Raw genomic sequence first — 13207 nt, 5'->3', positions numbered from 1 at the left:
GGAGCCTAGCAGGTCAAGGCTGCGGTGGCCGGCAGCGGCCACTGCACTCCAGTCTGGGCGATGGAGTGAAACTCCAACTCAAAAAAAAAAAGAAAGAAAGAAACTGGACAGTTTGAGCCGTGAGGACCCCTCCAACATTCCCACATTTGGGGCTTCTCGTCTCCAAAAGAGGGCAAAGTAACAGTATCTTCCTCAGAGCATGTCATGAGGAACACCTGGATGATGTATGTGAAGTGAGTGCCACACAAGAGCATGCTGCTGATGTCAGGGTCGTCATCGCCATCCACTGTCACAGGGTCCCATCCAGGGAGTCACGCCCAGGCTCACCTGTCCAGGGGCTGCCTAGCCCTAACCCTAACCCTCATCCCCCTCAGTGTTCCCTCCCTCTCATAAACTCATGCTTCCTTTCCTTTGTTTTATTTTATTTTTTGAGTCAGGGTCTTGTGTTGTCACCCAGGCTAGGGTGCATTGGCATGGTCACAGCTCACCACAGCCTTGACCTCCTGGGCTCAGACCATCCCTCTGCCTCAACCTTCCAAGTACCTGGGACTACAGGCATGCACCACCCCACCTGGATAATTTATTTTTTGGTAGAGACAAGGTCTCACTATGTTACCCAGGCTAGTCTCAAACTCTTCGGCTCAATCGATCCTCCTGCCTCGGCCTCCCAAAGTGCTGGGATTATAGGCATGAGTCATGGCGCCTGGTCCATGTTTCCCCTTTAGTTGTGTGTGCCCCCAAATGGAGAGTGTGAAATTCTTTCAGCCATCAACCCTTGGTGTGATTTAAGTCTCCCCAGGGGCCACTGGCCGAGAGAAGCTACCTGCAAAGCAAGATTTGCTACAGAAAATATTGATACATGAGAAGAGAGAAAAAGGGCCACAACCTGGCTTTTAGCAGTAAGGAATAGGATAAGAACATTTTACTCTAAGGCAAGTGTCCTTGGGTGTCTCTGGATGACAACTCTCTTTGGGTTCTTTAAAAGCACTCGTGTTTTTATTTATTATTATTATTATTATTATTATTATTATTATTATTATTATTATTATTTTCAGTTTGAGGCTCACTTTGTCATCCAAGCTGGAGTGCAGTTGCACACTCATGGCCACCCCAGCGTCGACCTGCTGGGCTCAGGCGATCCTTTCACCTCAGCCTTCCAAGTAGCTGGAACTCCAGTTGTACACTACCATGCTGCTAATTTTTTTTTTTTTTAATTGTAGAGATGAGGTCTCACCAAGTTGCCCAGGCTGGTCTCAAACCCGCGGGCTCAGACAATTCACTCACCTTGCCTCCCAAAGTGCTGGAATTACAGACTGAGCCACTGAGCCCAGCTAAAAGGACTCCATGTTTTTAAATCACAGCATGTATGCAGATAGTCACAGCCACTTGTTCTTTCGCAATGACAGAGCCCAATGTCCTGAAGAGCTACCAGATAGCACTGGTGTTCAGGGCTTGGTGGCCTTTGCCTTAAGCTGGTAACTTTCCCAGCATATTTGCATTTTAAAGTGGTTCCCAGAAGAACATCCCTTAAAACCTGAAGGACTATATCCTCCCGTGGTGCCATCTCAGGCATCACTAGGGGATCAGAGACAATATATTTAGGTAAGAACTAGCCCAGAATTCACAAATCCTAACACACTGGTGGCCACTGATCCCACAAGGTAGTTCTAGAAAGTTCAGGAATGTCTCCGGGCAATTAGGCCATCCCTGAAGCCTGCACATTTCTCTCCCAGGTTTACAGTTCCCGGCCTGAAGACAGGGAAGGAGTACGAGTTTTGTGTCAGGTCAGTCAGCGAGGCCGGGGTAGGTGAAAGCTCAGCCGCCACCGAGCCCATCAGGGTCAAACAGGCTCTGGGTAAGTTCAAGGGCAGGTTCAGCCTGCATGCTTCTAGGGACGGACCTGGGCTGGGCAGGGGGCTCATAGACCACATCTTGGAGGGTCCAGTTCCAGTGGCCAATGGCACATAAGCCCTCTGAGGAGAGGGGGAGCAGGCCCTGCCACCCTTTCCTCTGGGGAGGAGGTAACAGTGGATTGAGGCCATGGGATGAGGCCTGATCAGCTCCAGGGGAAGGGGAGGGCCCCAGGCTCGGTAACCTGAGACTCCAGTGCCTTCCAGGAGGACAGATGTTACTAGCTCAGGGAGTATCCCCTGGAGCAGGTGGGCACCCACTGGGGAGGCTTGTTGGCTTCCTCAGGCCCCGCTGCCCAGTCCACCCCCGGAGAATAACTGACCTAACCTCGTTGTCTCCCATAGCAACCCCGTCTGCCCCGTATGGCTTTGCCTTGCTGAACTGTGGCAAGAACGAAATGGTCATTGGGTGGAAACCTCCCAAGCGCCGTGGAGGGGGCAAGATCCTGGGCTATTTCCTGGATCAGCGGGACTCAGAGGAGTTGGACTGGCACGCGGTCAACCAGCAGCCCATCCCGACCCGGGTCTGCAAGGTAAGGCTGGAATGTGGCCCCGGGCTGTCACCACTTCTACAGGGGAGGCCTAAGGCGCTGTTTGAGGCTTGGCATCTGAAAGAGGCCTGGGGTTCCCCTGCTTCAGTCATAGGCTCATCTTCCAGTGCTCCTGCCTTGATTATTCCATCCGACACCCCACAGACCTCCTGCTCTGAGTCGCTCCCCTGCCGCTGTCCTTCCTGCCTTCCCCTTTCCATCCTCGGCCTCACAGAATTGTGTTTCTGCTCTTCAAGGTCAGTGACCTTCGTGAAGGCCACTTCTACGAATTCAGGGCCCGGGCTGCAAACTGGGCAGGTGTTGGCGAGCTGTCAGCGCCCAGTGGCCTGTTTGAGTGTAAGGAGTGGACAATGCCCCAGCCAGGTAAGAGGCCTGGAGGCCGAAAGGCCTGTCCTCACTCCCTCTCCATAGCTAGCCTTGAGATGAGCACCACTGCACTCTGTGCATTCAGGCTTGCTCTGTGGGTCCTGGCCCCTCCACAGACTGACCCTGTAATCCCTGACACACTGAGTCCGAACCCTGCCTTACAGGACCCTTACCTGTACCCTCAGAACAAATGATGCTCCAGCTCAACACCATTTGCGCTCGCTTCCTGGCTACAGACCAGTCTCGAACTTCAAAGGGTGACCACCTCGTCCTGGTTTGTCTGGAACTTTCCCAGTTTACCACTGAAAATTCCATGTCAGGCCAGGTGCGGTGGCTCATGCCTGTAATCCCAGCACGTTGGGAGGCAAGGCAGGAGGATCACTTGAGCCCAGGAGTTCAAGACCAGCCTAGGCAACATAGTGAGACCGTGTCACTACAAAAAAATTAAAAATTTAGCCGTGCATAGTAGTGCATACCTATAGTCCCAGCTGCTAGGGAGGCTGAGGTGGAAGGATCGCCTGAATCCAGGACTTCAAGGCTGTGGTGAGCCTTGGTTGTGCCACTGCACTCCAGCCTGGGCAACAAAGTGAGACTTTGACTCAAAAAAAAAAGTCCCAGGTCCTAGGAACTCCCTTAGTCCTAGATAAACAGGGCCGGTTGATCACTCTGCACACTGCTCCCACAGCACCATAAGCTTTACCACAAATTAGCCCCTTGTCTCCCGCCTAGGAAGGAACAATTACAACCTTCCATCAGTCTGTTCAACTCAGTTCTGTTTTCTACACAAAACCTTTATCTGAGTGGCAGATAACTACAATGTGTGACACTTTAGACAACAATTATATACACCTAATATTTATTAGGTGCTTACTGTGTACCAGACGCCTGCCATAACTCAGCTCACTAATGCTCGCAATTGTGTCATATTCTAAGAGCTGCTGTCATCCCCACTTTACAGATGAGGAGACAGGAACATAGAGGTTCAGTAACTGGTCCAGAGTCCCCATAACTAGGAAGAGTGCAGCTACAACATGGACGCTGGAGTTCTCACTTCAGAGGTCACACCCTTTAGCCTGACACTAAACAATGAAATGGCAAAGACTTAAGAAGGTGTAATGCTGCCTCAAACGGAGATGGGGAAGGTCAGGGAAGCTTCCAGGACAGGAGTCTGAGCACATTTTGAAGAGTTAACCCTGTTTCAGGCCCAGAGCCAAGCTTTGTCATGAAGCCAAGGTGGGCCAGGTCCCTGCTGTACCTGGAGCAAGCACGTTCAGGATTGGTTGTGACTGACAGATTGACAAGTTCACTGACTGAACCTCAGCTCGCTGCCCGTGTGTCTGGCTGGCCAGCAGGCCGTCTGGCTGGCTGCCTGGCTGCTTAATTCATATATCTCTCCCCCATCTCTCATTTCCCACAGGCCCCCCACACGACGTGCGGGCATCTGAGGTGCGGGCCACGTCCCTGATGCTGCAGTGGGAGCCCCCGCTGTACACAGGCACTGGACCAGTCACAGGCTACCACGTCAGTGTCCAGGAGGAAGGTTCTGAGCAGTGGAAGCCAGTCACTCCAGGCCCCATCTCTGGCACCCACCTAAGGGTGAGTTCCTGCCCCTTCATCTTCTGACCAACCCTGAGCCTGCCCTGCCACTGGAACCACAGAACATAACTGGAATGACCCTTAGAGATCACCACCCTCACCTAATGGTAGCAGAAAACCAGAGAGGGAGAGTGACTTACACAAGATCACACAGCAAGTTGGTAGAAGGTCTGGTTGGCTGGCAGCCTTATCCTGCTCCACGCTAGGCAGGCTCCTCCCTAAAAACTCACTTGCTATCAGTCAGGACACCAGCATGCACATATGCATATCCCTTGACCCAGGAATTTTACTGCTAGGGTTGAATTATAGAAAAATAGTTCCAAAAATATGCTAAGACCTGAGGACAGTGGCACTCACTATAGCATTGGTTATAATGGCAAAAGTCTACCCCAGCAGGCAGGAGGGTATACAGTCTCCAAGACCACTCCGCAGCATTCTGTCAGTGCCAAGGAGAAAGAGGGAAGGCTCACCAAGCCCAGGACAGCCAGGGACAGGGGCTCACATCTGTAATCCCAGCACTTTGGGAGGTCGAGGCAGGAGGATCACTTACCCCAAGAGTTCAAGACCAGCCTAAGCAATATAGCAAGACCTCGACTCTACAAAATAAAAAAAAATTAAAAATTAGCCAGGTGTGGTGGTGCACACCTGTAGTCCCAGCTACTCGGAGGCTGAGGCGGAAGGATCGCCTGAGCCCAGGAGGCTGAGGCTGCGGTGTCCGTGATTATGTCACTACACTCCAGCCTGGATGACAGAGTGAGACTCCAACTTAATTTTTTTTAAAGGCCCCCAAAAGAGGGAATAATAAGAATAAGATACTAACAGACAGAGTCCAGCACATATCGTGTTTCTACATGGTTTATGTGCATTTAAAAGCCTAAAAGAATTTTTCCAAATTGCTGATTCTGGTCATCTCTGGAGGTAGGATGGTCTCCTCTTTGTAATATTCTTCTCTATTACTTGAAATTTTTCTCAACAAGCACATATTTATTTTATAATCAGAAAAAATTAAAAATAATTTTGTACAAAGGAAATCAAGGCCCCTCTAAGACAGAATCAGGGAGAACCAGCTTCAGCCTCTGGATTCCTCCGCGACTTCACAGTTTTTGCCCACATGGATGGTCTCGTGACCTCCACACGTAGGTCAGCCCAGGCCAGGGCGGAACCACTTGACACTGGTTTCTTCAGGTGGATGGTTGACCTCCATTTACTCATTCACTGAGCACTTTTGACTCCTATTAGTGCCAGGTCTGGAGCAAGTCCTAGAAATGAAAAGCTAAATAAGTCACAGCTGTCACAGGCAATCACAAGGCTGCATGATATACGCTACAATTGAGGGGACTTTGAGGCATGCTGGGATCTCAAAGGAGGGTGGTCAGAGACGCTTCCTGGAATCTTTGCACCTGTCCGAGCTGAGTGTGGGCACGAGCTAAAGTTAACCAGACCTGGCAGGGGGGCATTCCAGGCAGAGGCCTCAGCAGGGGCAAAGGCGGGGAACCTTGAAATGATGTGACAAGTGTGGGGACGCCAAGGGAGCCATGGGGAAAGGTGACAGATGGAGGGGTAAGAGGACGGAAGACTAAGGCCAGGTCAGGAAGACCTTAGGTACCAAACCTTGAAATCTGAACTTGACCCTGAAGGCCCCTGAAAGACTTAACATGATCAGATTGGCAAGGGGAAAGATAGACTGGGGAAGGAGAGTCCGGTGGCAGAGATGCTGTTTAGGAAACTGTTGGACTAATCCACGTGACGAGGAATAAGGCTTCCATCAAGGCCACAGCTGGGACTCGGAGGGGCATGGCCACATTCGGGAAACTGTTAGGGAAAGAAAATGGGTGGAGTTGATGACTGGTAGAGGGTGCCCAAGACAAGGACATCAGAGATGATTCCAGGCCTCCCTCGGGGTGTTGGATGGACAGCTATTTCATGAGGAGAGACGAGGAACACAGAAAGTGAGAGACTTTTCTTTCTAGGAAGAAGGTTAAGCTTCAGGTAGGTGGAGTTCCAGATGCCTCATGCCTGGGAGGTCATTCAGATGGAAAGGCCCATTCAAAAATTGGGACCCAGGCTGGGCACAGTGGCTCACAGCTCTTTGGGAGGCTGAGGCAGGAGAGTCACTTGAGGCCAGGAGTTCAAGTTTAGCCTGGACAGCATAGTGAGATTCCATCTCTACAAAAATGGAAAAATTAAGGTTGAGCACAGTGGCTCACACCTATAATCCCAGTACTTTGAGAGGCCAAAGTAGAAGGATTGCTTGAGACCAGGAGTTCAAGACCAGCCTGTACAGCATAGCAAGACCTCATCTCTACCAAAGATTAAAAAAATTAGCCAGGCATGGTGATGCATGCCTGTAGTCCCAGCTACTCAGGAGGCTGAGTCAGGAAGATCACCCGAGCCCAGAAGATGGAGACTGCTGTGAGCTGTGATCATGCCACTGCACTCCAGCCTGGGCAACAGTATGAGACCCTAACCCAAAAAGAAAAGAAAAAAAAAAGAAAACCTTGTAAGTGGGAGGAGGATGTATTCCTCACCTGTCCCTGCCCCCAGGTGGCCTGTGACCTCCTCAAGGGTCCACCAACCAGTGGTCCCCTGTACCCCAGAGCCAGGGTTTTGGGAGGGGTGAGTTGTGCTGTGCTCAGTGCTCTTTCCCCCCGCCCCCAGGTTTCTGACTTGCAGCCAGGAAAGAGCTACGTGTTCCAGGTACAGGCCATGAATTCAGCTGGTCTGGGACAACCGTCCCTGCCCACTGACCCGGTGCTCCTAGAGGACAAGCCAGGTAGGGCGACCGGAGGGTGCTGGTGCACAGTGCTGGGCTATGGCCTCAAGACGGGTAGAGTTCAAGGGGCATGGGGAGAAGCCTGATGCCATGCCAGGCCATCATGCTTCCCTGATCCCCAAGCAAGTGCCTGAAGGAAGGGTCATCGTCCCCACATGGGAACTGATTTTATGATAGTTCAGAGAGATTATGTGACCAGGTTATGCAGCTGGTACATGATAGAATCGCTCAGCTCTCCTGAGTAGAAAGCACATTCTCTCTCCATTCTTTTAATCATTCATTCATTCAACAATCATGGTGACACCCACACTGCACTGGGAATACAGGCATGAATGAGAAAGCAAAAACCCTGCTCTAGTGTTTACGGGGAGCAGATGACAGTGAACAAATTATTATGTGACGGTGGCCATTTCAGATAGTGAAAAGTGCTATAAAGACAACAAAACAGGGCAATGGGATGGATGGGGTTACTTAGCCAGGATAGTCAGGGAGGACCTCTCTGAGGAGGTGACATCTGAGCTGAGAAGGAGCCAGATCATGCAAGGCCTTGGCAACCACAGTATGATGCCAAGTATATTATTCTATCCAGAGTGGTGGACAGGCACTGGGGGGTTTTAGCAGGGGAGAGGCGTGGCGTGGCTTCTTATTCATAAACATATGGTTTACAAATCTTGCCCTCAGATGCCCGGGAGATCGAGGTTGGTGTGGATGAAGAGGGCTTTATCTACTTGGCTTTCGAAGCCCCCGAAGCCCCCGACTCCTCAGAGTTTCAGTGGTCCAAAGACTACAAGGGTCCACTAGACCCTCAGAGAGTCAAGATTGAGGATAAAGTTAACAAGTGAGTGAGGGGAGAGGAGGAGAAATAACTCACTGGATGGGACCTAAATGCCATCTGAAGAGCTGGCCGCGCTCATGGGCGAGACCGCAGGGCGGGACACGCGGATGATGGCTGAGAGGCGCTACTGGGTCTCCTCTGAGCATGCTGACCGCCACCTTCGGGAGAGGTGTGGAGGTTGCAGTGAGGGGAGGAGGATGGCGCCCTTCCTTTGGAGCTCTGTTTCTGTGAGAGTGTGCGAGCCTGAGTCATTGCCTTCGAGGAGACACCCCCACCCCGGGGTGCCCCTGACTTGCTCTTGCCAGTTCTCTGACCTCAGCTTCTTCATCTATAAAACGAAGCGTTGGCCAGGGCCCCTATCAAACGCCCCCACGTCACCCCTCCTCCGCCAGCAGCCCATGGCCTTGACTTTGTCCAGCAGGGGATGACGCTGACACCCCAGCCCTGGAGGAAAATAGGGCAATGTGACCAGTAAGCGAACTTTGTGCCAGAAAGTTTGACTAGGGGGACCATTGAAAGTGCCAGGCCAGAGGAGATGCCAAGTAGGCTTGGCCTAAGTCTAAAATGGGGCACGGGGCCACCAGAGGCCACTGAGACTCCCCAGTTCCCAGACCTCCAGTGCACAAGGCCGAGGATCCCCTCTCAGGGCCTCCACTCTCCTCTGTCTGCCAGGTCTAAGGTCATCCTGAAAGAACCTGGCCTTGAGGATTTAGGCACCTACTCAGTGGTTGTCACAGATGCTGATGAAGACATCTCAGCAAGCCACACACTGACTGAGGAAGGTAATGACCCTGTCCCCCTGCCTGGCACCTCCCCAGAGAGACAGACTCAGATCAAGAGTCTCAAATGCCCACAGGGGCTAGCAAAACACAACACAAATAAATAAAGCAGTAATTTCCACAGAAAAGTAGGCCTCCACCCACACATTCAGTCAGTCAGTCAGTATCTATTGGACCTACCATATACCAGGTACTGTCCTAAGCCCTGGGAATTACTGTTCTAAGCCCTGGTGGAATTCACGTTCTTCTTGTCTTTCTTTAATTGTCCTAGACAAAGACACTAGAATTATTTTTGCTTCCTTCTATAGCCTAAGAACAATAGCAGAGCAAATGTGATGATAAATTGCGATTAACAGTTGGTCTAAGAAATGAAGGGAACAATAGGGAGCAGTGGGGACTATGGCTCATCAGAGGGGATATCATGCCTAAATGACCATCCATGCTAGATAAATTAAACCTGTGCTCATGACTAGAGAGACTCACTTCCTGCTGTCTTCATAACAACTGGGACAGCCCCTGCCCATTGTCTTTCCTGCTCGTTGCACATGAGGCCTTTAGATTTTGTTGAGAAGCAGAAGCCGGAGAGACTCAGATTCTAATTCTAGTGTCGTAATTTCCTGGTCATTTGACTTTGGACAAGTCATGTTGGCTCCCCAGGCCTCAGTTTTCTCATCTGTAAAGGAAGATTATAATCCCTCCCTGGCTGCCCCAATTGGAACAATGTTGTGATGCCCACACAACTAGATGACGCCATGCAAACTAAAGCTGTCCACAGAAATGATGGGGGTTTTGTTTTGTTTTGTTTTGTGTTGGAGTCTCACTCTGTCACCCAGACTGGAGTGCAATGGCCGCTCCCGGCCACCGCAGCCTCGACCTGCTGGGCTCCGGCGATCCTTCCACCTCAGCCTTCCAGGTAGCTGGAACTACAGGCGCGCGCTACCACGCCCGGCTGTTTTTTTGATTTATTGTAGAGATGAAGTCTCGCCAAGTTGCCCAGGCGGGTCTCGAACCCGCGGGCTCAGGCAATCCACTCACCTCAGCCTCCCAAGGTGCGGGATTACAGGCTGAGCCACCAAGCCCGGCGGTTTTGTTTTTTTGATTATGTGCTTGCCACGAATCCAGATTCATCATGTGAAGGACTCTGTGGCTTACAAGGGAAAATGAGGCATATGCTCTGCCCTTGCCAATTCACTCACACAATCATATTTATTGAACACTTACTGTATGCCAGACACTCCCATAGGCTCAGAGCTCACCTTTGCAAGAAACTCAAACCTAGCACAAAGAAGCAGTCAGCAGATGAGAAAGCACTCCACAGAACAGCCCTAGAAACTTCTGGACTACAGGGCTCAGTGTGTGGCCCAGACCCTCAGACACTAGGACAGCACATACAGTGAACTAGCCATGGACTCTGGCCCCAGTGGGCCTGGAGTGGCCTGCAGGTGGAGGTGATACTCACCCCACAGGCAGTGAAAGGACCAATAAGATAGTGCAGAGCCAGAGTATAGTAGGTGCTCCTCTGGGGAGGTGGAACTTGATCTAGGCCTTGAAGGACAGGGGGAAAATACAACTTCAGGGTGCCCAGCCGCGGCCTCCAGCCTCTCCCTTGGCGCCCCTGGGCAAAGACCCACAGTGTTCATCATCAACCCTAGGGAGCTGAGGAACTCCACATGGGAGGTAAGGGTATCTCTCCCAGCCTGAGACCCTAGCATGGCTCCCATGGACTCCCTGGCCTGGATATCTCACTCTCTCTGGTTTATTCCTTGTTGCTGCCTGACCCAGAGCTGGAGAAGCTAAAGAAGTTGAGTCACGAGATTAGAAACCCAGGTAAGCGGTCCACACACCCACCTGGTGCAGCTCCCACTGGACCCAACAGCGTGTCCTAAGTAGAACGGTGGGGGTGGGGTGGGCAGAGGGTGGGAGGTTGGACACCAGGAGTTCATGAAAGAAAAGAGCGGCCAGCAGGGGGCAACCAGGCTGCAAGGGAGGGAGGGGAATGTGGACATTTTCTTCTTATTGTCATTGTCATGACTGGCCCTTCGTTCTTTGGGTTTGGGATCACCTAAACCTCTACTTCCCTCCATGTGCAGTAGTCCCTGGATCACACATTAGTCTGCACACTGGAATCACCCCAACAGCTTTTCAAAATCCCGATGCCCGGGCCATGCCCTGGACAAATCAGAATCTCTGAGGGTGGAGCCCGGACACTAGTGTTTTCCAAAGTCCTCAAGTATCCTGTGCCCAGCCAGGATGCGAAGCTCGGCCCTGAGCTCTCGGGAGAGGAAATGCTTCGCTGAGATTAGCTAAATCTAGAATGAGCATGCAAAAAACCCTCCTCAGACCCCCATCCTGGTGGCGTCTCCTTCAGACTCTCCAAGCGTGTGTGCTCCAGGTGGGGCTGACCCGGCGTGGGAAGGGAGATGAATGCCCCACTCATCAGGTACCCCACCGACCTCTTCCCGTTCTGTGCCACCCAGTGATTAAACTGATCTCTGGCTGGAACATTGACATCCTGGAGCAAGGAGAGGTGCGACTTTGGCTGGAAGTGGAAAAGTTGTCTCCAGCCGCGGAACTGCACCTCATCTTCAACCAAAAGGAGATCTTCAGCTCACCGGTAACCGGGCACTCACAGTCCCTAAGCCAAGCTCCCCGGCCCAGAGGTTCTGCTCGGGCTGGTACCTCCCCCTAGTGGGCATTTCAGAAATGGCTATGTGCTTTGGCGATGCAATCATGGGGCAGGGACAGGGACATTTGGCTTTTAGTACAGGGAGAAAGGGAGGAGGCAGGGATACCATATGCCAGCCAGTACAAGGGACACTCCCGCACACTCTTTCCCACAGCCTCCACAGCTTTCGATTACCCCACCAGACAGTCTTTTTTTTTTTTTTGAGCTGGAGTCCCACTCTGTTACCCAGGCTGGAGTGCAGTAGTGGCACACTCATGGCCCCCACAGCCTGACCTGCTGGGCTCCGGTGATCCTTTCACCTCAACCTTCCAAGTAGCTGGAACTACAGGTGCACGCTACCATGCCTTGCTAATTTTTGATTTATTGTAGAGAGGAGGTCTCGCCAAGTTGCCCGAGCTGGTCTCGAACCCGTGGGCTCAGGCAATCTACTTGCCTCGGCCTCCCAAAGTGCTGGGATTACAGGCTGAGCCACTGAGCCCAGCTCCACCAGACATTCTTAAGATGAAAAACCTAAATCCATGCTTATAATTATCCAAGCCTAGACCCTAACTTTATTTGAGATGTACGTGCAAAGGTTTTTTGTACAATTTAAATATACACAGAATGGAGGATTTTAATTTTGCCTACATTCATCTCCATTTTTATACAGGATAACTCCTGATGTTCTCTTCTCCTAAATCCAAACCAATTCATTATACATCAGTAGAGCATGAGTGAGCTTAGATCCAAGTATCTACATAAAGAAATACATATTATTTTATTTTAATGACTTTTATTTCTTCTTTATATTACAGTTAGAATATTACCTTGTTTTTAATCATATGTGTAAACAGGTTGTATTGGACTGAACCATCTATTTGTCAATATTCAACCATTTTTACCGCAAACAGGGCAATTTCAATCTCATAGAAGAGTCAAATTTGTGATTCAATCTCATATTATTTGTGAACTTTATCTCCAAGTAGCAAGGCAGCCATTAGAAAATACATATTGTGTATACCAAAAGTCCTATAACAAAAAGAAAGGGGAGAGGGGGAGAGAGTGAGAGAGAGAAAAGAAAGAAAATAGTTCCAGAAAGGGAAGTGCTCGCTCTCACAGAAGATTCTTGTCTACTCCCTGTGGGTTTACAACTTTGGGCAGTTCTCTTCACCTATCTGTACCCCAATTTCTACAACTGTACAATAGGCCTGGTTGTCCCAGGATCAAGAGGTGCAAAGGAGAAAATAGATTGGAAAGTTCTGCATAAGGATTATGCAGTGACCTTGCCACACGGTGTAAAAAGTGTTACAAAGTCTGAACTCTTTAGTGCACAGCAGTGGGACAAACAGTTGTCCCTACAGAAAAATAACAAAACATTAGATCATTTTCTCAAAGCATACATATAAATAAAGCCAGCGGGAGTAAGGGCCTAAATGTGGAAAATAAAACTTTAAAAACTGTTAGAAAGTGGTAAAATGTAAATGAGTGTTAATTTGGGGTAGCAAGTACACAGGATTTTTTATATTATCCTTTACAAGGTTTATGAAGTTATTCTATTAAATTATAAAAGTAGAAAGTAACAAAATGTGACACAGTAGGGGTTGGGGGCTTATTATTAAATCGTAACGGATTCAAGCATCCAAGGGGTGTTCCCAGGGACTGGGGGTAGGGAAAACCCTAGCCTCTATAGCTGCAGAGGGTTACCCAAGGCCCCTCTCCGGTCTCTGAAGGC

General features: G+C 50.4%; 1 protein-coding gene across 1 annotated transcript in view; it reads left to right on the top strand.

Moving 5' to 3' along the window:
* Nucleotides 1-13207, top strand: part of MYOM3 (myomesin 3) — a 51488-nt gene that overhangs the window by 28327 nt on the left and 9954 nt on the right. Inside the window, exons 17-25 of the mRNA XM_008062174.1 lie at nucleotides 1734-1855; nucleotides 2256-2443; nucleotides 2698-2824; nucleotides 4245-4423; nucleotides 7082-7196; nucleotides 7878-8034; nucleotides 8704-8813; nucleotides 10593-10637; nucleotides 11288-11424. Of these exons, the coding sequence (XP_008060365.1) occupies nucleotides 1734-1855; nucleotides 2256-2443; nucleotides 2698-2824; nucleotides 4245-4423; nucleotides 7082-7196; nucleotides 7878-8034; nucleotides 8704-8813; nucleotides 10593-10637; nucleotides 11288-11424 (1180 nt within the window). The remainder of the gene's footprint in view (nucleotides 1-1733; nucleotides 1856-2255; nucleotides 2444-2697; nucleotides 2825-4244; nucleotides 4424-7081; nucleotides 7197-7877; nucleotides 8035-8703; nucleotides 8814-10592; nucleotides 10638-11287; nucleotides 11425-13207) is intronic.

The sequence above is a fragment of the Carlito syrichta genome, unplaced genomic scaffold, assembly GCF_000164805.1.
Source record: "Carlito syrichta isolate Samal-C Ts95f unplaced genomic scaffold, Tarsius_syrichta-2.0.1 Scaffold305659, whole genome shotgun sequence".
NCBI lineage: Eukaryota > Metazoa > Chordata > Mammalia > Primates > Tarsiidae > Carlito > Carlito syrichta.
Note: the sequence above shows the minus strand (reverse complement) of the source record. Positions and strands in the feature narration are given on the sequence as shown.